Source organism: Zalophus californianus, chromosome 5, assembly GCF_009762305.2.
Source record: "Zalophus californianus isolate mZalCal1 chromosome 5, mZalCal1.pri.v2, whole genome shotgun sequence".
Classification (NCBI taxonomy): Eukaryota; Metazoa; Chordata; class Mammalia; order Carnivora; family Otariidae; genus Zalophus; species Zalophus californianus.
The window spans coordinates 102,066,165-102,088,632 of record NC_045599.1 but is presented as its reverse complement, the minus strand read 5'-3'; the positions used below and the strand labels follow the sequence as shown (position 1 = coordinate 102,088,632).

Sequence of the window (22,468 nt, the reverse complement as noted above, 5' to 3'; positions counted from 1 at the left end):
TATTTTATATTTTGTCCACCACTTAAAATTATTATATGCAGGATAGCTAGCCAATTTCATCATTATCAGAACTAGAACCTAAGTAATACGTTTTATTTCTCCAAATGATAAGAGATTTGGTATCAACAACCAAACTGGTCCAACTTTTGACCTCATAATTCACTTTTGAGCATAGTGATAATATAATAATAGTAATAATAATAATAAAATACGTCAAATTAAAAGTAAAAATAAAACTGTATTCAGAAAAAAACTGCAAAACTCCAGCATTTTGGGAATGGCTTGCTTGGATGACAGGATGCAGGTGGTAGTTTTTTCCTTTCTGTTTCACATTAATTTTTAAATTTTAATATAAATATATGCCTGTGAATACATATATAATTTACAGTGAAAATATAAGCATCATACTTAACACATAATGGTTATTTAAATATGCATTATAAATATACTTTCTTAAGTATGTAACTAAAAGGTAATTAAACAATTTAAAAATTTTTAAAAATTAGAAAAAAAATAGTGGATAAGATATCTTGCAATTACCAGTGAATTCAATATGTATTGCAAAATCTTAAAAAATACATTAAAATAATTTTCTTCAGAGCACACACTAGATAGGAAAAGTCCACAGAGGCAAACTGAAGTCTAACCAGGAATAGTGCAGGCAAAATTGTACCCAAATACTATAAAAAGTAAAATTTCCTCTATGGATTCTCTTAATATGCTGAGGGGTAGTGGGTAGTCCATTATTAAAATAGATTAGAATTTATTGAGATCATTGTGAGACAGATAAGGGATCAGTATATGAATTACTACTTTGTGAATGTGATAGCATTCGCTCTTTCAGGTTAATATGCTTGTTACTAAACTTGGGGAAAAAAACTTATGTTGCAAAATTGGAAATTTTCTGTATGGTAGAAGGCAGAATTGTCACATAACTTTTTATGTGGTATGAAACAATATTTGTAACCTAATGGCCTGCCTGTGTTTGGTGTGTCTTCCTTTGTGTTTTAAAAATTAGGATTTCTCATAATTTTATTCCCATATCCCTTGGCAACTCTAACTGGAAGGGGGGGCAGTGGCAACTCCATTCCGATGGGGCGTAGTCATTTGGTAGGCATTGGGCCTTGGCTTACAAAAATACAATATAATATCTTCACCAAAAACAAAAATACAGCTATTAACAGCCCAGCATCTTTTTGTAGATAAATGTAAATATGAGGAGGGCCAAAGTTCCTCACAGCGCAGCAAGGAACAAGAAAATTACAAAGATAGGGATTTACATTTGTTCTCCCTCTATTTTAATCACAATAGAAAGAAGTCAATTGCAGCCTGTGAATAGTGTGGTGTTGATTGGCTTTTGTTCAAATGCCGTAGAGTAAGGCCGATTTCTAAAGGCGTGCAGGATTCCAGGTGTGTCTGTTAGGCCTTTTGTGCTTCACTGTCAGAGTCTCCTCAACTTCTGTCATTGGCAGGAGCTACTAGTAATCCTTCTGTCCTTGGGCAGTTTTTAGGGTTGAGGATGGAGTGTGGACCTACTCGTTTCATGTTCTATTCATAGGCCTCCTGGATTCCATACTCAGCTTCCCTACCTGGAAGACTTTCCTCCTGTAGAAAAGGCACAGGTTTTGAAATGAATCCCTGCTATATACCAGCAGGGGGTCTGATTTGTCCTCTTCACCTGTATTTCTCCATGTACATCTTTGCTGTGGTCTGGACTCTACAGAAAACTTGAAATACTCTTTCACTTTCTTCTTTATGATGATGAGTAATGGGGTTTCCTCTGTGGCAGATGAACTAGGATGGCACAGAGGGATATCTCCCATGTATCCGTATCCATGGTAACATTCTAAGCAAGAAGGAAGCATGCTAACACGACTCATCCACCCCACAAATTTTCAGGATTGTCACCAAGCAGAACGAAAAAAGTCAATCCCCACACAGCAAATAGAAATCTCCTTATATTGTTGAATGTCCTCTCAACCTACCCCCTTCGTCCAACTCTCTTCAAAAAGCAGCCCCTATTTTGTGGTCTGTATTCTCTATGCAAGCAGCTGTGTCAATGCAATTATATTCTTTAACCTTCAAGTAGTTTGTGTCTTTATATTTTCACTGGGGATGGGGAACAGGAAAGGGAGGAGCGAATCAGGGGGAGCATGGAATTTTTTCATGTCTTTTAATTCTATCCATGTTTTCTCCCTTCATTCAAATTGAAAATTCACCAAATCTGTTTCCCTACAGGATGTTACAGAGAAACAGCTATTCCTCCCCCACTGTCTGCCCCTCCTCCCGCTACAGTGTAACCATGATTTCTAAGACTGCATGATTTTAATAAGGATTCTTGGCAGATTTGATGAGACAAACCTTCTGTCATTGGTGATACAGTTTACTGGCTTGTTAAGGCATCTCTTGTTCACATGAAAGTCAGTCCTTCCATGCTTGTGTGTGCAGTAAGGAGTTTAAAGGCGCTGGGAAGACACCACGCATGTGTTAATTCGTGCTGCAGCAGCGAGCATCTCTTCCACTTTGACCTCATAGTTAATCTTCGCGATAGTTAATCGCACAGAGACTTTGATCTTTTTTAAATTTCTTTTACACACACACACACACACACACACACACACACACACACACACACACACACACGCCCCTAGCCCAGCCTTCGCACGCTAAAAGGAAAAAAAAAAAAGAAATCAAAACAGCAAACAAATAGACCTAAAATGATGGACCTGGGGGGTATGCGTGAGTGCGAGGGGCATGAGTATGTGTAGAGTGTGCGCGCATCTCTATCCCTTATTTGTATCGGTGTGCGTCTCTCTCTGTACCCTCCCCCTACCTCCAATACATTATTCCCCTAGACTTGGAAGCCGCTCCCAGAGCTGACGCTTTGATGGTATCTGCAAGCGTTTGTGCTGATCTTATTTCTGCCCCCTGAATATTAATTCCCAAAGCTGGTGGCAATACAGTTCCCCAGTGACGGGACCTACTAGAGGCAGGTGGGGGGAGCCACCATCAGATCATAAGCATAATAATAATACAAAGGGGAGGGATTCTTCTGCAACCAAGAGACTAGAGGCATAGGAGGAAAAAAAAAAGCGATGAGTTCGACAAATATATGGAGCACAGGAAGCTCAGACTACTCGACTCCTCTATTTTCACAGAAAATGACGGTGTGGATTCTGCTCCTGCTATCGCTCTACCCCGGGTAAGATGTGTTGTTTTCAGCGTTGTTTTGTTACGGAGGGGTGGGGGAGGGGGTGGGGATATGGAACTAGGGAGACCACCCAGATTTTAAACACTGTTCTAGGATATGGGGTTATAATTTAGGGGAATGTGAAAATATAGGGTAGAAAATAGAGGGATGAAAGAGGAAGGTCACTTTCGTTTATTTATTAATTTATTGGATTTTATTTGTTTTGTTTTAGAGTAGAAAAGCTAACGTCATAAAGACTTTGTGTTTGGGGAGTAGCATTTTGATAATACTGCAATCTGATGTCGAGGTGGGCTGTGCTGATACAAGCCGGCATTTGAGGCCATGTTGGAGGCATTTTGGGTGGGGGTCTGGAGGAGAAAACTGCAAATGGGATCTTGGAGAACACCCAGGAGATGTGTGTGTGTATGGGGAGGGAGGGGTTCTGTTCCTGTACACCAAAGTATTGCTTGCTCCTGCACCTGGGCATTCTTAAAATCAGTCAGCCAGATTTTCTATTCAGCCCCATTGACCTGGCAGCAGATCCCCTGATGGGCAAACATGGTTCAGCACCAGGGACAGCAGTCCCAGTTAGGGCCAAAAGGAAAGAGGTTTATCTAACCCCATAGGAAATCTAATTCTATACAGGACATCCCTATAGTACAGACAGAAAGCCAAAGGAGCCAAGGAGCACTAATGACCTCTGGGAGCCCTGTTCTGATTTCCCTACCCCCTTCTTGAAGATGGGAGGGGGCATGGGGTGGAGAATGTAGTTGATGAAAGCATTGAGGATATATGACTAGAAAAGACTTGGTCTTGCTGCAGTGTTGAAAAAAATAAGCTGAACCAGGTGAATGTTAAGCCAAAATTGTCAAGTTATGCATTGATGCCTTAAAGCCTTGCTGCACTGTATGGAAAGGATGGGAAGGGGGAGATGAATTCCCCAAAACCCTGAGCCAGTGTGTGCTCCGAAGTGTTTTGCTCCTAAATTTTCTTGAACTTCATTGCACCAAAAGTATCAGTGAATATTCCTCCACCTATAGGTCATTATTTATCTACACACCCAAACAGCCCCTGGCACCACACATATACATTCCCTCAGGATGTCCAGCCAGGACCAAAGGCAAGTTAGAGGTTGACTATTTACATTTCATGCTTTCTTCTATACTGTCATTTTAAAATAAACTCTATAAGAATTACTCTCATACCCCTCCCCCCCAAAAAAAGAGAAAAAACTAGCTGTAGAAAAAAATCAAGCCATCGCCCTAAGGTTTTCATGGGAGTTGACACTCTTATGTAGTATTTGTAACAAAAGGAGATAAAAGGGATAGGGGTTAAACTATCATTAAAAAATTTCTAGTTAACTTCTCTGGTCCTCCATTCTCTAGGGTAGGTAATGGGAGATGCAGATTTCTGATTAAGAAGAGAGAGACCCAGGGAAAATAAGGTGTGAAAGCTTTTTTTTTTTTTTTTTTTTTTGGAGTTTCTAAGCAGAGACAGGGTCTGCTTAATTATTTCAGCACTTTTCATACCTTTCTCCTTTACTTTAAAATAGAATGTGTTTCCATTAAGAGCATGAGATTAAATAGCTTTCTCAAAAGTGGAGACAGCCTTTTACTGGAAATGTTTCATGTGCATTACATTTGAGTGGAATCCTGGAAAAATATTTTTTCTATCTAAAATTTGCATATATATTTTTCTGTTTAGTGTTATATGTAGCTCTTGATTTGTTTCAGAAGTTAGAGAGTTGCTGGTTGCTTATGGATAGAAAATCATTCCATATTCTTAGCATTTATGAAACCTGTGGATTGAAATTTAGACAGGGAAATAGGTCTTTCCTTCCTACTCATGTCTATCTTAGTAAACAGTTTTTTAACCAAATAGATGAACACATTATTATTATCTCCAATGGTCTTGTTTTAATGAAAAATATGTAATTTTATTATTATTCATCATGGTATGTTTAAGATGTCTTTTTATTGCCACAGCTCTGACTTTTCCAATATTATGTAAAAAGTAAAACTTAGTGATGCATTTTAATTTTTAATTCTTTGCATACTAGCCTAGATGAGCTTTGTAAATAGCTCTGAAGAAAGGGAACTGTGTGTCATGTAAATTCTCCAATAGGATTTTCACATTTTCTCAGTAATGAGAGGGAATGGAGTCATTGCAGTTTAGTGCAGAGAATGTGATCAGAGTTTTAGTTTGCTGCAATCCTATTTAAAAAAAAAAAGCCATTTGAGTGGCTGAATAGGGCTGGATGGAAATAGAAGCTTTGATTTCTAAAGCTGATTCTAAAGAAGGACAAAAATCATCTGGGAAAATGTGGGACCCTGGAAGCCAGTTTAAAAGAGGCTTTTTTGGTAAATAGTGGCAGTAGAAGCACTTAGAAAGTTGAAGGGGAATTAAAAAAACAAACATTTCATTGACTTTTTCCTTTCCATAACTGCAAAGAATAAGTTTTTCTCCTTTATTAAATTGATTAAATTTATTATATTGTGTTTATACAAAAGTAAAACAAGGAAGGATATAATGCATTGAGGTGAGGATGTTAATAGCTAATATCTCTTCTTATGTGTGAAATATTAATTTCTGAACCTCAAAGTTATATAAACTGTCTTGTATCTTGTATATAGTGCTATTGAAAGAAACACCTAGAAAACTTGCTTAAATGGAGATTCCTGAACCATACACTGAAAGATTCTGAATCATTATGTCTGGGATGAAACTCAGGAATATTCATTTTCAACAAGTACCCTAGAGCACACATTGAAGAAAAGTGGTATTTACTTTGCTGATTTCCAAAAGTTTATCACCATATTTAATATTTACAAGTGCTTTGATTATTGCTACATCACTATTCAACTGAGCATAATGAGTCAATTTCACATATAGAATTTTTTATTTGGAAGTCATTGGGCATGTTATACAAACCACAAAGGATAAAGAATACCTATAAAGGATTTTAATAAATGCAACTCATGTGTGAGGAAACATGGGCTGAAAAATAAAATATGCATATACGTGTGATTGTAATTATATTCACAAACTACATACATTCTATGTACAACTACTCATACATATAGGTTTTAAGACAAATTTCACAATCTTATAAACTCTTTCAATGTAACTACTTTCCATCTCAGAGTAAAAATACACTAACAAGAAATAGAGATACAACAAAAAAATTTTTAGAATAAATAGGAATTAAGTGTTAAAAGTAAATATATTTTGGGGCGCCTGGGTGGCTCAGATGGTTAAGCATCTGCCTTCGGCTCAGGTCATGATCCCAGGGTCCTGGGATGGAGCCCCAAGTTGGGCTCCTGGCTCAGCAGGGAGCCTGCTTCTCCCTCTCCCTCTGCCTCTTCCCCTCCTCATGCTCTCTCTCTCTCTGTGTGTCTCTGTGTCTCAAATGAATAAAAAAAAATCTTTAAAAAAAAGTAAATATATTTTTATTTCTTTTGGAATAAAATAAGATTTTTATAACAAAGAATTTTTTTTCAAGGATAGATTGAGCGGAGATGAATTTGATTGACTTGTTGATCCTCAATATGACCCTTACTTTGAAGTGCTAGCAACTGAATATTAAAAAAGAAAATTGAGTTAAAGATTCATAAATATTTTCTGTTCTTAGCTGTTGCCTGAACAGAAATGCTTCAGGAGACTTTTCTTGTGAGCTGCTAAAGTTTTTTTTTTTTTTTAATCCCATAATCAATGTTTTCATAGTTTTTAACTTTAAGCAGGCTATTATCCTTCATGTAGAGGGGACATTGTGGTCCTTCCTTCTAACCCTGTTAGTTAACAATTATTCTTCACATACAACCTTACTCTGTCCTATCTTTCCAAATGCTCCACTTAGTTTTATCTAGAAAAAAAAAAATTTCCTCAGCATACTTAATTGCTATGTTGTAGATAGAACATTTCAAATAATCTACCCTGAGGCAAACATCTACCTGAGGGGAGAAAAAAGAAAAGAAATATCACCCAGTATTTCTCAGAATCCAGCTGCTCACCCCTCCAGACAAAACATTTAGATTGTAGGCAGGAATTTAAGAATTGGCTTTTAATTTAAATAGTTACATCAATGTCTCTCTGATAGCTTAGACTTCATTTAGAATAATCTTCTCAAAATAATTGGATTACAGAATATTTAATGATCAAGGTCTCTGTTCTATACACTTGAAAATTTGCTTCCATGTCAAGAATTTTTCAAATTGAAATTAAGACTAACTTTGAAGATTTTATCTTTGTTGTAAATATGATAGTAGGGCTATGACTTCTTGTTACTGTCACAATTTCCTAGCCATTCCGAGACAGAATTTTCACAGTTTAAATACAGGTAGGCTTTGCTGGAATGACACACATTGTGGTTGAAGGGGAACAGGTATATATTTTTGTCTCACTACATAGACTTTGGTTCTACAACCAAACTTGAGTTCATGGCAGGGTTTCAATTATTACAAAGGATCTTTGCTTAAAAAGCATTGTTATTTTCCCCACTATTATATTATTTGGTATTCATATGGTTTTCCTTATTAATGGGTGGAGAGTAAAATATCAGTGCTACTTATTTCGTGTTTACATGGCACTTTATAGAGTTATACAATGATTTTTATAATGATATAGAATTATTACCATATTTTGCACTCTTATCATAATACTATAGGGATTAATATGATTGGGAGTTAAATTTTATTTTTACTCTAAGCCACTAATGTGTAACTTAAAGAAGGCTTTTTATTTTCTTTTAAAGGATATTTATTCTCTAGAATATGGGAGAAATGAATAGCAAATAACCCTCCCAGTAAAGTCAACTGGAGAGCGCTTTTATATCTCAAAATAATCCAAGTATTTTCTTACCTTTGGAAAGAAGAGAGCTGGTTATACTTGTGTAGTTTGGATTATTGCCCTAGGAATGTGATTAGGGGAGTTCTAATCCTGCTCTACAACTAATATTCAAGAAGACTTGAACTAGTGCCTTAATTTCTCCATATTTCATTTCCTACAGCTATCATACTATCTTCCTTATCAAACTTATGAGACTAGAGAGAGAATAAGAATGTGCATACAAATATTCTCAGAAGAAAATGAAGTCCCAATTTCTAGTTGTAACTTCATATTCCTTTAAAATTAAAGCTTATGCACTTTAATATTATCGCATGCCAAAGTTAAGCAGTTGCTTGTATGATTGAGGTGATTAAAATGTCAACTGTAAATATTTACATATTGCAGATTGCAGTGCCTGGGTGGCTCAGTCACTTAAGCCTCAGACTCTCGATTTTGTCTCAGGTCATTATTTCAGGATCATGAGATCGAGCTCCAGTCTGGGCTGCACGCTCAGTGCAGAGTCTGCCTGTCCATTTCCTTCTCCTCTGTGCCACACCTCTCCACCCCCACCCCCCAGCACTCGTGTGTGTGTGTGTGTGTGTGTGTGTGTGTGTGTGTGTGTGTGCGCGCCCGCCCATTCAGTCTTTCTCTAAAATAAATAAATGAAATCTTTAAAAAAAAATACATACTGAAGTTACTTTACATCTTTCATTTTTTCTAAGGATTTTTGTAGATCTTTAATTTCATGTCTTCTATTAGATGATACTTAAAATCTGCCTGTATTTCCCAATAATGGATTTATTGAACATGCTGCACTTAGGTAGGTATAGTCTAGAAATTATATTTCTCTTCAAATCTTATCTGTTGAATTTCTTTTCCCCATAGCTGGACAATATCTAAGGTAAATCCCATAAATTTTCTATTCATTTTAGAGTTTAGAATAATCTCATTTTTAGGTATTAAATTCTCATCTAAATTCATCTTTCAATCTCCCATTGAGTTTTGTTTTGTTTTTCTGTTCTCTTATCAGGCTTAACCTGAGATTTCTTTAGTCTGACACCACTTCTTCACTTTTTTGTTAGGCCTTTCCTTCTCTCTTATGTTGCTCTTGACTTTTTTGTGAGATTGGAGTGGAGGGAAAGAAGATCATTAAAGGAGCAATAAGATCTTAAATTGTGTTATCTGGGTGACAGATACCTAAATGCTGAGTTATTCTTTCATGGGGGTGTTGGATGGGTTTCATGAAGATGACATTCTTTCTCTTTCCCACTTGGTGGGTACCTGCAGCATTGCACTATTCTCTGACATGAGTTATGCTATATGATGGCTGAGGTCAGATGACACCCCTTCAGCTCCACTCCAAAATACATTCACCCTGATTCTCTGCTAGCATTACCTCACCAAATAGACAGTTTTTAAAAGATGATTTGAACATGACTCTTTTTTTGACATCCAGTTAGCTTAGGAGAAGGAGGGAAGGAAGGAAAGAAGAATGAATGGATTGACAGGTGGACTCAGCAAAACTGCCTGTCAGATTCTGGAAGTGAAGGTCTTTCTGACTCAGATTCACTATTAGGGTTATTCAAACCAGCCTATTACCTTTAGACTTTTTCAGGAAAGAATCAGGCTACGGTAGTCATTTGGACTGCTCAGCTTAAAGAGAATACAGGGCATATTTACCTAAGAGTTCTCTATCTACTTTGTGTTCATAGACCACTAACAAGCAGGTATGCAAGTTTTCTATTTGGGGTAATGATAGCAATTGCCTTTGTTAGTTTTCCATCACAGTAGACATCTATGAGTGGATTTCTTGACTTTTTTAATTGCCTTGAGGTAGAGGTGGTGCAAATATCTCCGTGAGAGGAGGGAATATGAAATTGCACAGCTCTTTCTACTCATAGGCCAATAAACTTCTTACACAAGAATTCCTCTCTCATTGAATCCTTAAACTTCTATTATGTGGCTACAAGGTGGGTAAAGGAAAAGGAACCCATAACTGGTATTTAGCTTTCTCTAGACAGTTCTGCCTCTCTTTGACAACCTTCCACATTCGTACTAAATGTGAGTCTAACACTTCTTACTTATTTTTTCCCTGTTCTGAGACATTGGTTATGATAACAACAGGGAAAGTATATTTAATATTCTTTTCCCTATGCATTGTATTTCTCCCAGATATCCATTGGCTAATTCACCTACTCAAATATTACCTTCCCAATTATACTGATCATTCAGTGTAATATTGCAAACAACATTCAGCCTTCTACTCACAATTCCACTTATTCTCATCTATGTTTTATGCTTGCTTATACTTTGAGCCTTCAATAATTAAGTAGATAATTTTATACTATGTTGCTTACTGGTTTATTATTTTTACTTTTTATTTTCTGTTACCCTCAGTAGAAGCCAGGATTGATGAAAGCAAAGACACTGTTTTGTCTACTTATATAACCCAGGCTTTTAGAGAAGTGCTTTGCCTCTAAAAATGCTTAATAATTATTTTTTAATTAAATAATGAAAATTGCATTTTATTTTCCCTGAAATTTGTCTTTTTTTTAAAGATTTTATTTATTTATTTGACAGAGAGAGACAGCGAGAGAGGGAACACAAGCAGGGGGAGAGGGAGAGGGAGAAACAGGCTTCCCGCTGAGCCGGGAGCCCTATGCGGAGCTCGATCCCAGAACCCTGGGATCATGACCTGAGCCGAAGGCAGACGCTTAACGACTGAGCCACCCAGGCGCCCCGAAATTTGTCTTCTTTTAAAAAAGGAAGAAAGACTGAGCCACCCAGGTGCCCCGAAATTTGTCTTCTTTTAAAAAAGGAAAAAAGACAGGAGCCTGGGTGGCTCAGTCGTTAAGCATCTGCCTTCGGCTCAGGTCATGATCCCAGGGTTCTGGGATCGAGCTCCGCATAGGGCTCCCGGCTCAGCGGGAAGCCTGTTTCTCCCTCTCCCTCTCCCCCTGCTTGTGTTCCCTCTCTCTCTCCTGCTGTGTCTCTCTCTGTCAAATAAATAAAATCTTAAAAAAAAAAGGAAGAAAGAAAACCCTTTTTATCTTCCCAACAGTATCTCACTCTAAGTTCTGTATATATAGCTGCTAACAAAAACAAAAAAGCAAACAGGTCCTACAGTATAGTGTGGTCCTTAAAGAGTGTAAGCTATGGAGCCACACTTGACCAGAATTTAAATTTCTATCCCTATCATTACTTGCTGGCCCTCAGTTACTTTCATATAGCCTTAGTCTCTTCATATAAAAACAAGGAAGATAATAATTCTTCATAAGTTTGAGTACTAATTGATATGATACATGGTAAGGGCTTGACACATGGTAGCGTCCCTTATATATTGTCATTGTTTTTGTTACTACTACAGGGTCATTATTTCCTGGGGATATTCCTAGAAGCAGAAGTATCTTCTCCACCTCTGTTAAATCGAAATTTTGGGAGAGTGCAGAATTCTTAACAAGAATTCTCTAATTCTTCAGTCCCCTACCTTAAGTTGTGTAAGATAAAAAAAATACGGGAAAGGTCCCTAAGTTTGTAGAATGCCTATACCAGTCATTCATTTTAGATCATTGTTGTAAACTTAATATTTCTAACATATGTAGATTAGATCCCAGTATAATAAGAAAATAAATGCTGACACATGGAACTTCTTGAAGAAGTTTCCCTAAAGATATGCAAAATAAGGATCTTTTTCCAGAGATAGTATGAAACCACTGTCTTTGAGTTTCTGAGCAAAATTACTCAACCTATTATTCAGAGCAAACCCATGTTGTTACTGTTGATGGCAACATCAATATTAGATTTGAAATGGAAGCAATGGGTCGAATCTGGAGAGTAATGAGGAAGAAGACAATCCAAGCTGATATTTTGCTATTCAGGGTCATGACTAACTTCATTTTTCTTTGTGCCTAATAGGTCTGATCATAGAATTAAACTCAAAATTATCTGTCACCTAGGTTACTAAATCAGTCACCTAAAGTACTTTCTGATGCCAGTTTTGCTGTCTTATTAATTTACTACACAGCAGAGAGATATTTCTCCTATCAAATATTTTCTTAAATATACAGCTGAGATGTAATAAACTGTTCCGAATTTAGGTGTACAGTTATATGAAATTTTTTCAAATGTATGCGTTAGTATAATCATTGCTCCTATATACTATGCATACACACACACACACACACACACACACACACACACACACACACACGTTTTCAGTATATATAGATTCGGTCACATCTGCGGTTTTCTTATGTTCCTTTTCAATTAACTACCTCTCTACTCTCCCTTTCCTCCCTTCTCCTGATAGTCTTGCTTGTGAGAAAATTTCTCACAACAGACTATTTTTTTTTTCTATTCTAGAACTTTATATTGATGAAACCAACAGTTTGTGTCTAGTTTCTTTTGCTAAACATAATGTTTTTGACACATAATAATGTTGGATATATCATGAGTTCCTTTTTATTTTTAGGAATCCCATGGTATGAATTACAACATGTTTACCCATTCTCCTCTTGATGTATACAATTTGAGGCAGTTTGGACAAAGCTGGCATGAACATTACTGTACAAGTGTTTCTTTGGACCCTTTCTCATTTTTCTTGGTGGAATTGCTGGGACATAGAATTTATTTTTATATTATAAGCAATTATCAGAACAGTTTTCTAATGTGTGACAGTTCAAGTTGCTGCAAATCCTTACAACTTAAGGTATTATCTGCCTTTGTATTAGTTATCTATTTCTATATAAGCAGTTATTCAAAACATTAAAAATAACAACAACAAAACCCCAAAACCAACCCCCCGCAAAGGCAAGCCATGTCTTACCTCACAAGGCTCCTGAGAATCAGGAATCCAGAAGTGACTTAGCTGGATGATTCTGGTTTAGGACCTCTCATGAGGCTGTAATCAATTTGTTGAACAGGGTTCCAGTTCTCTGAAGGTGCTAGGTAAGCCATTCTCAAGCTCACTACTATATTGGCAGGACTTTCCATTTCCTTCACTGGTCTCTCCATGGTTTTGGAGAGGTGGAGTGAAAAGAAAGAGATCTAAAGAGAGGGAGAGACAGAGAGCATTCGAGATAGAAGCCACGAACTTTTGTAATAAAATCTTATAATTATGTACCATCACTAATGCCATGTGGCATTAGTAACACAGAACAATCCTGATACATAGTGGGAAAGGTATAGGTGATTGTGTGAGTACTAGAAAGATAGGATCACTGGGGACACTGCAGAGACTGGTAACTAAAGTCTTTTGGATTTAAACCATTACAGTGGGAGTAAAATTGTACCTATTCAGGTTTTTGGTGTTTTTGTTTGGTTGTTTTTTTCTGAGAGAGAGTGCTCTTGCATGCAAACAGGTTGTGGGGGGGGGCAGAGTGAGAGGGAGAGAGAATCTTAAGCAGCCTCCATGTCTAGCGCATAGCCAATGTGGGGCTCAATCTCACAACCCTGAGATCATGACCTGAGCTGAAATCAAGAGTGGGACGTTTAACCAACTGAACCACCCAGGTGCCCCTCAGGTTTTTTTGTTTTGATTGATTTTATTATTGATTTGTAGGAGTACTTTATGATTTATATAAAAACCCTTTATCAGATGTAGGAAATTTTTTTCCTGTCTTTGGGTTTATTATTTACTATTTTTTTAAAAGATTTATTTATTTACTTGGGGGGAGGGGCAGAAGGAGAGGGAGAGAATCTCAAACAGACTCCCCACTAAGTAACAGAGCCTGACATGGGGCTAGAGATCATGACCTGAGCTGAAATCAAGAGTCAGACACTCAACTGACTGAGCCACCCAGGTACCCTTACTCTTTACTAATTTATTTAGGTAAGCAAAATGTTTAATTTTAAAGTACAATTTGTCATTATTTCCATTATGGTTAGTGTTTTTTCTGTCCTAGGATATTTGCCTCCTCCAAATTTGCAAAAATATTTTCATATTTTATCTAGAAGCTTTGTATTTACAGTTTTCTCTTTTAGCTCTAATATCCTTCTCAATGTTTTATTATTTTCATTTAATATGTTAGAGAATTAGATTTATTACCCCCTACATTTATCCAATTGCTTCAGCCCCATATTTTGAGGAGATTTTCTTTTATTATTGCTATTTCTTTGAACTTTGTCAAAATGTTAGTAACATATATGTCTAGGTCTATTTCTGAAATCTGTATTCCATTCCATTGATCTACTAGATTATTTGTATGTCAGTACTATGTGACTTTGATCATTGTAGCCTTATAGTAAATCTTGAAACCGGGCAATGAATATGAAACACAACCTAGGTGTTCTTCTTTTGTAGGACCTGATTTGTTTATTTTGCATCTTTTAATATCCGTACATATTTTTAGTAAATTTGTCAACTTCTACAAAAACAAACAAAACAAAAATGTCCTGTGTCTCTATTGAAATGGTATTGAACATATAGATCAAATTAGAAATTACTGACATTTTGACAATGTTAAGTCTTCCAATCCATGGACATGGTTTATCTTTCCATATGTTTAGCTTGTCTTAAATTTTTCTATTTTGTCCAATTTCAGTGTAGGCACTTTGTACATGTTTCTTAAGTTTATTAAGTAATTTGTGTCTTATTTCAAATTATATACTTTTAAATTGTTTACCAAATGTTTATTACTATTATATAGAAAAACAATTTATTTTGTATATTGATTTTATATCCTGTGGTATTTGTTCTAGAACTTATTCTGGTAATTCTAATAGATCCCTTATGATTTTTTATATAGAATATTGTTATCTGCAAATAAATGTAGTTTTACTTAAGAATGACTTCTTACAATACAAATATGGTTGTTTTATTGCCATATTAAATATTTGCAATAACTCACCTTCTACCATAAAATCCAATTCTTTTAACTAGACTTGTAGGTAATATACCATATATTTGTTATGCAAAATGGAGATATTTTTATAGTGAAAGAGGGCATAATTATTAATAATTGTGTCAGGATCACAGGTGCCAATTGGAACATTCCCAGGCAAACTGGGTATTTGATTATCCAATATGGTCCTTCATGATCTGATCCCTGACAACCTCTCCAGTGTCAGCTCCTGATCCTTCATTGGACCCAACTCAACTGTCACACTGTATTTTGTTAGATTCTTTCAAATGCTGGTTTCATTTTCCTACCTCCTTTAGAGGTACTATTCAGAGCTTCTTACCTCTCTTCCATTTTCTTTTGAAAATTTTCAAATTCTTTTGAAATTCTTTAATACAGAATTTTCATCAGAGAGATGTTTTAGGATTGAGAGATATTTTTATTATAAATCTTTTTTATTTCATGACTAAAAAGGAGCAGTCATAGTGAATGGTATTTAACTAAGCTAATTATTATATTTGAAAGCATAAAAAATATTCAGTAATAAAACCCTACTGAAAGGGAAAAATAAAACAAAACTTCCCAGTCACACCACGTCACCTCACCAAAATCTTTTATATATAAAATAAACAGCAAATAAATTCATCTCAGTGCCACAAAACCAGGGCTATGTTGGCCATCAAATACTCCTTGAAACATGTGATTTTTCAAGTACCCTTGTGGTCAACAGGCCATTAGCAGTGTTTCCAAGGTCCATAATGGGAGCTCCTTTTTGTAGATCTGTTACCATTTCCATACGCAGCTCAATTTCTCTGATGAATGAGTATATCAAAGTGAACTTATTAGAGAAGCACGTAAGGAGGGAGAGATTTTCTCATTAATCTTATTCTCTTGGACTTCAGACTCCATGTAATCTCCTAAGCAGATGCTTAGTAAATGTTTAAGTATCAATGAAGTTTATCAGAAAAATGCACATAAAGCAGAAGTTTGGATATAGTGGTTACATACTCTCATTTAGGTGATCTGAATAGTGCCCTTCTTAATTCTTATTTATTTTGGGAATCGTGTTTTGTTTAGTTCCTAGCCACTCTGTTCTGGCACTATGCTGGATGCTGTAAAGCATTGGATGAGGCAAACCTAGTCGTTGCTCTTGTGGAAGTATTTTCTAGAATAAAGATGTGCTTTTAAAAGCAAAACACTATACTATATTATATATTATAATCATATTTTTATAAATTTACTTATAGACAGTGTTCTATTTTTTATTGATTTGTTTCACTTATCGCCTCTGATTTAAGGGAATTGTGTAACCAGATATACATTTCATAATCAATCATTTTTTAAATTCATAGATCTGTGTGATTCTGTCCATTTTTTCCTTGAAATAGGCTAACGTGGGATGTCATTCGACTCTTGAGCTTTAAGGTGCTGTGTTAAATGTGGAATGAAAATAAATGCAAAGTGGACAAACTTCTTCCTCCTGTCTCCTGCCTTCCTGCCATAATTAAATATTTGTTGCATTCCTAACACTTGTTTGGCACTATGGGGGTTGGAGATAAAACAGTGAGAAAAACTTCTATCTTAATCCTCTTAGAGCTTGCAGTCTAAGGACAAATAGTAAACAAACTTCAAATAGAGGTAAAAGTTGAAGAAATAAAAGTGTGGTGTGATGGAGAGAAGAAAAGAGTTACTTTAGGTAGAAAGGTCAGGAGAGGCCTTTCTGACTAATGGGTAAGAAGCTGAGGTTATATGAATATTAAAAAAATTCAGCCATGAAAAGATTCAAGGGAAGACTGTTCTCATCATAGGTAATGGCAGGTGCAGGGGCCCTGAATGGAGTAAGAACCTGGTGTGATTTAGGAGCTAAAAAAAGGCCCAGATGGTTGGAGAGTGACCAAGGATCAAAAGTCAGGATATAGGATTTGGGAGGCAGAAAGCTGCTTTCTGTGACATGGTCTTGCAGCCTTAGTGAAGAATTTGAATTGTATTCCAGATAAGGGGTTTGTGTCAGGAGAAATGCCTCATATAATATCAGTTTTTTTCTTAAGACATGTGCCTCTATGATTTGGGGAATGGTGAGGGTTACAATTTACCTGCCAATTCTCAATTGCTTACAATTAACTAAATTTTTTTACTTTAAGCTTCCTTAGAGTTATACATAGTATTGTTCTACATTTTGCTATAAAATCTTAGTGGGATCAAGAGTCATTCTGCTATTATTTCAATTATTTGAAGCGTAATTATTTTATGGCATTATTATGAAATTATTGCACATATTTAACTAATGTGTTTAAACAGATATGTTTTTATAAAGATAAGTACTTTGTATCTAAGAAATGGCAAAGATAGTCTCTTACTTACAAATTAATATGCTTTAGGAGCAGTTATTTGGATGACTGAGTTTTAGATTTTAAGGGATTCTCAGAGAACATTAACAAAAGTATATTTATTTCCTATCCATAAAATATGTTGTTGAACTTAATCTGTGAACAACAAAGCCATGAAAGGTAATATTCCATCTAAAAGGCTGAAAGAGATCCAAACATCTATGTAGCAATTTAAAAGGAAACCACAATACCATTTCAGTAATAAAATTCCTTTCTCCCCAGGAGAGTCTTATTTATTTGTTTACTTATTTATTTATTTATATTTATTTTTTTTTAAAGATTTCATTCATTTGACAGAGCATGAGCTCATAAGCAGGTGGAAGGGCCAGAGGGAGAGGGTGAAGTAGACTCTGTCCAGCAGGGAGCCCGATGCAGGGCTCGATCCCAGGACCATGAGATCATGACCTGAGCCAAAGGCAGATGCTCAACAACTGAGCCACCCAGGCACCCTCCCCCCCACAAGGAGATTTTTAAAATTTTAGACTCAATTACCTCATACTTTAGTATCACGAAATTTCACAAAAATCTTATATCAAAGAATATTTTCAAAAGTTCAGTGATTTAAGTTTACAGCATAATAGCTTTTTGTTTTATTTTTAACGTAGAACAAAATTGACATTTATTGGTAGGCAGTTGTACGAATTTTAACACATAAATTCTTGTAATTCAATATCCTTTTTTTTTTTAAGATTTTATTTATTTATTTGACAGAGAGACAGTGAGAGAGGGAACACAAGCAGGGGGAGTGGGAGAGGGAGAAGCAGGCTTCCCGATGAGCAGGGAGCCCAATGCAGGCTCGATCCCAGGACCCTGGGATCAAGACCTGAGCTGAAGGCAGACGCTTAATGACTGAGCCACCAGGCGCCCTGTAATTCAGTATCTTTAATCAGGATACTGAATTGTTCTATCACATCTCACCCCCCACACCCAAAAAACTCCCTCCTAGCACCCCTTTGTAGTCACACCTTTCCCCCTCCCTTAACTTCTGGCAACAACTGGTCTGTTATCATCAGTGTAGTTCTTTTCTTTTCAAGAATATTTAAGTAGAATTGTCTACTTCATTCAGTATAGTGACTTTGAGATTCATCCAAGTTATTGAGATGTCAGTAAGCACACAAAAAGAGGTTGAAAGTTATTAGCCCTAAATGTAAATGTACATTATGATACCAGTATACATTTATCAGAATGGGTAAAATAAAAAATACTGGCAAGATTAAGTGTTAGTAAGGATGAGGTGGAGCAACTGGAACTCTCCATTGCTAGTAGGAATAAAAATAGGGAAAAACTTAGCAATTCTGTATAAAGTTAAACATATTCCTGCATATATACTACTTAGCAATCTCCTATTTGCATCAGAGAATTAAATAGCTTCTGGAATAATAACTTTTAAAGATTTTATTTATTTATTTGACAGGGAGAGAGAGACAGTGAGAGGGAACACAAGCAGGGAGAGTGGGAGAGGGAGAAGCAGGCCTCCTGCTGAGCAGGGAGCCCAGTGCAGGACTTGATCCCAGGACCCTGGGATCATGACCTAAGCCAAAGGCAGATGCTTAGCGACTGAGCCACCCAGAGTCCCTGGAATAATAACTTTTAAAAAATGATTATCTAGATTTTTTTTTCTAGAATGCTTACACAAAATGACCATATTAAGTTTTTCCAGACAAATGGAAGTTTCTTTTATCTTGACTGAGTTTGTACTCTTGATTGAATTAGGACCTTTTCATTGGTAGTGATATCATTGAAGTGGTAATCAGTAATGTGATCTGTTTTGACACCAGTGGTAATTAGGTACCTGAGGATACTGGAAAGGATGGAAAGAAAACTGATAGGGAACTTGTAGGAAGAAGCATAGATTCTGTGGAGCCTCTTTTTGCAATTTGTGCATTAGATTTGCAGTCTCTTGAAAAAAGTAATAACACATTACCTAGAAAAGGCAGTAAGGGACCTTGTTATTCCATTAAGTCACTCTACATGATAAGAATTCCTTGTCATTTAAAGCTTTTAAACTTATTGCATTGTACAGGATCTATGTTTGTAAATATATAAATGATACAAACTAGCCTTTTTCTATTAAAATTTTAATTTGCCTATGAACCAGCATGATGATTTAAAATGCACTTAAACTGGGGTGAAGTTAGGGTGATTTCAAAGTCCACTGGGACTTTTTTTAAGATTTTATTTATTTGACAGCGTGCATACAAGCAGGAGGAGTGACAGGCAGAGAGAGAGGGAGAAGCAGGCTCCCCTCAGAGCAAGGAGCCACATGTGGAGCTGGATCCCAGGAGCCTGGGATCATGACCTGAGCTGAAGGCAGATGCTTAACTGACTGAGCCCCCCAGGCGCCCCCCCTTTTTTTTAACATTCTTCCAGGATTCTAAGCACAAAAATAATTTTGGACTCTCTAAAATACATCCATAGAGTACTTATTCATGCTCATTTTCAATATAGAATTTTTTTTTGTTAACATCTACCATATTTTCATAAGCAAAACGTACTGAGGATAGTGTTTAATTCATAGAAGATGCCTTTAAATAAAAATGAATAAACACAAATTTCTGTGATTTGAAGTATTTATAATTCCTAGTTATATAAATTTATATTATATTGAGATAAAAATGGACTATTTATATAACCGGGGTAGGGAAACTGAGGAGGAAGAAAGCTGGAAGATGAGATAAGACTTGATTAACTTTTTAAAGTGATTAATAAAACCTTGATTTTGAGAACATGTTTTAGGCAGGAAGAGCCAAATAATGAAAATGTTAAGAGTAGTCTAGTAATAGACATGACCACAGAGACAGATTTTAAATTTGTGTTGACTTGAACTTAAAGACTGGTGCAATTTTAGAAAATATAGAAGAGGAAAAAAATTTCCTAGAATCATGGTCATGTGGGTAAAATTCCACATAGAAGTGAAAATTCAATCAGCCACCTGAATAAATTAGCTCTATGTTTCCAAACATTTGAATATAAAGACAAAATTGAAATATTTCATTTTCTGCTCTCACAGAACAGACTCCAATGAATTTTTAATGTATTTTGAATATACATGAATAAACATCTGAATATATGCAGCTGTTGCATGCAATAGAATCAGCCTTCACTTTTGTACACTGCTTTTCAGTGACCCTTAAACTATCCTAAACCTGGAACAGTTTAACCTTTGGGAGAAAGTACACAAAGTTTCTCCTATTCACATGTGTGGCCTCCCTGCAAATATGAGAACAATTTTGCATGTTTATATGTGTGACTTTTTATTTTGCTAGAAGAGGGATCAAAAGTTGGGTCAGTTCTTCAAAATGTTTTATGTTCTAGAGAAAACTATCCTTCTTATTACAGAAATTGAGATTTCATAATAAATGCAGAGGCACATTTATAGAAATAACTAACATCAAGTTGGAGGTACTACAGACAGAGATTAGTCATGGTCTACCATGTGACAATGTTTTTATTATTGTCTTGCATTGTTCAGTGTTTCTTGCTTCTAGCTGTTTAGGTGTTTGTTTCCTCAAATAATTGAAAGGTGTTTTGATATCAGCATGGAACTTTCTACTTCTTTCCATCTACAACTGCGCTTTGCACAAAAGAATCTCAAATAATTAACTGAAGGACCAAGAATTCTAAAGCTATAAGGCATTGTTTCCCAAATCTGGCCACCTTCGTGGTTTTTGCCACATCTAAGTGACACCTGATCATTTATTTACTTAATATTTTTCATAAAACCAGTATCTTTTTAAAGTAATTATTTTATTTAATACATCTAATAATAAAAGTAATAAAATCTGGAAAATAGGTTTTACTTTTCATAATACAAGCCACCTGCAAAGTAAATACAATGAAACCAGTGCAACGTTATCACATCTTAATTATATATTATTTTCTATTGGAAGTGCTGAGCTTGATGTTCTCCTTAGAAAGTAGATTAGCAAGTTGAAGAATGTGGTTAAGGAAAAATTATAAATAAACTGAGACACTGTCCTTAGTATAATTGAGTGTATTGAAAGAAAATTAAAACAGGAGAAATTTTCAAATTATGTGCTTCAAAGTCTTAATGCTATTCCTATGTGACACTTAAATCTGTCTTGGTTATCAGGGACAGATGTCCTAAGTTCCGGGAACCGCTGATATGGGACAATTTTAATAGGACATAAATTTTGAGGATGATGCTATTTTGAACGTCCAGTGTACAATGAAACACTAGTAAGTGACATTTGACTTGGTTGAGAGTAATAACCAAAGTGGTACTTATTTTAGGAAAAAGCTCTATCACACTCTCTTGCACTAGCTCTTACTTCTGGCAGCACCTTAGAATTAGCTGAATACCAATGTCTTGGTCCCATCCTAGATCAATTAATTGAGTATCTTAAGAGGCAGGTCTTCAGCACTGGTATTTTTTTTAAAGCTCTCTGGGTAGTTATAACATGCAGTCAGGGTAAGAACGACTGGTCTATATAATGTATTGAACATTCAGTATATGCTGAACATTGTGCATTCCTAGTGAATGATAATCAAGTAGATAAAGGAAGAAATACAAATATTTCCTTCTGAGAATATTTCTTGACAGTAAATAAATTACAACCTTCTCTGACATTAGCTTATAGTTTACATATTTCTGTGGTTAAAGTTAGTCTTGGATTTTCATAGTCAGAACATAGCAACTCAATGCAAACTCCATGTGTATTTCTGGAATGAGGGAGAGCAGCCGCCCAAATTGTATTGGCCTAGTCTATCATTGTGTTATTGCAGTCCAATAATAATACAAGTGCAGTAGCTAAGTTCTGCTACATCATAGAAAAAAAATTGTTGCCTGAGACCAACATAGTTATGGCCCCACTTCCTTTGAAAAAATTCCACATCAGTATATAAGGTGCAAGATGAGTTGTCTCAGTTTCCCAAGATCATTCAGGTTTTGAAGCTATAGCTTCTACTCTGTGGCAAAGTGTACACAAACAAGAAACCGAATATTATTTTTATCACTTATTAAAAGATCACATAAAAGTACCTTATATATAAAGGGATAAATTAGGATTTGTCAGTTTAATAATCATCATTATAAATATCATTATTTATACCCTTGTATCTATTGACATTTGGATGTCAAGAATTCTTGTATCCATTGACATTTCTTATCACAATTTAGCATCAACACTTTTATTTCTATTCTATCAAACAGTTATAGACAGTTAGTTTCTGGGGCTAACCTTGGTTTTATTTTCTTTTTAACTCTC

General features: G+C 35.8%; 1 protein-coding gene across 4 annotated transcripts in view; it reads left to right on the top strand.

Annotated features, from left to right (window-relative positions):
* Positions 1-2,753: 2,753 nt before the first annotated feature.
* Positions 2,754-22,468, top strand: part of GABRG2 (gamma-aminobutyric acid type A receptor subunit gamma2) — a 104,150-nt gene continuing 84,435 nt past the window's right edge. For 2 of the 4 annotated variants that reach the window (XM_027607055.2, XM_027607054.2), the window contains exon 1: positions 2,758-3,202. In XM_027607055.2, coding sequence (XP_027462856.1) covers positions 3,096-3,202 — 107 coding nt within the window. In that variant the 5' untranslated portion in view covers positions 2,758-3,095. Of the gene's footprint in view, positions 3,203-22,468 lie in introns of all 4 variants that reach the window. The other 2 variants (XM_027607058.2, XM_027607056.2) reach the window with 2 other exon arrangements.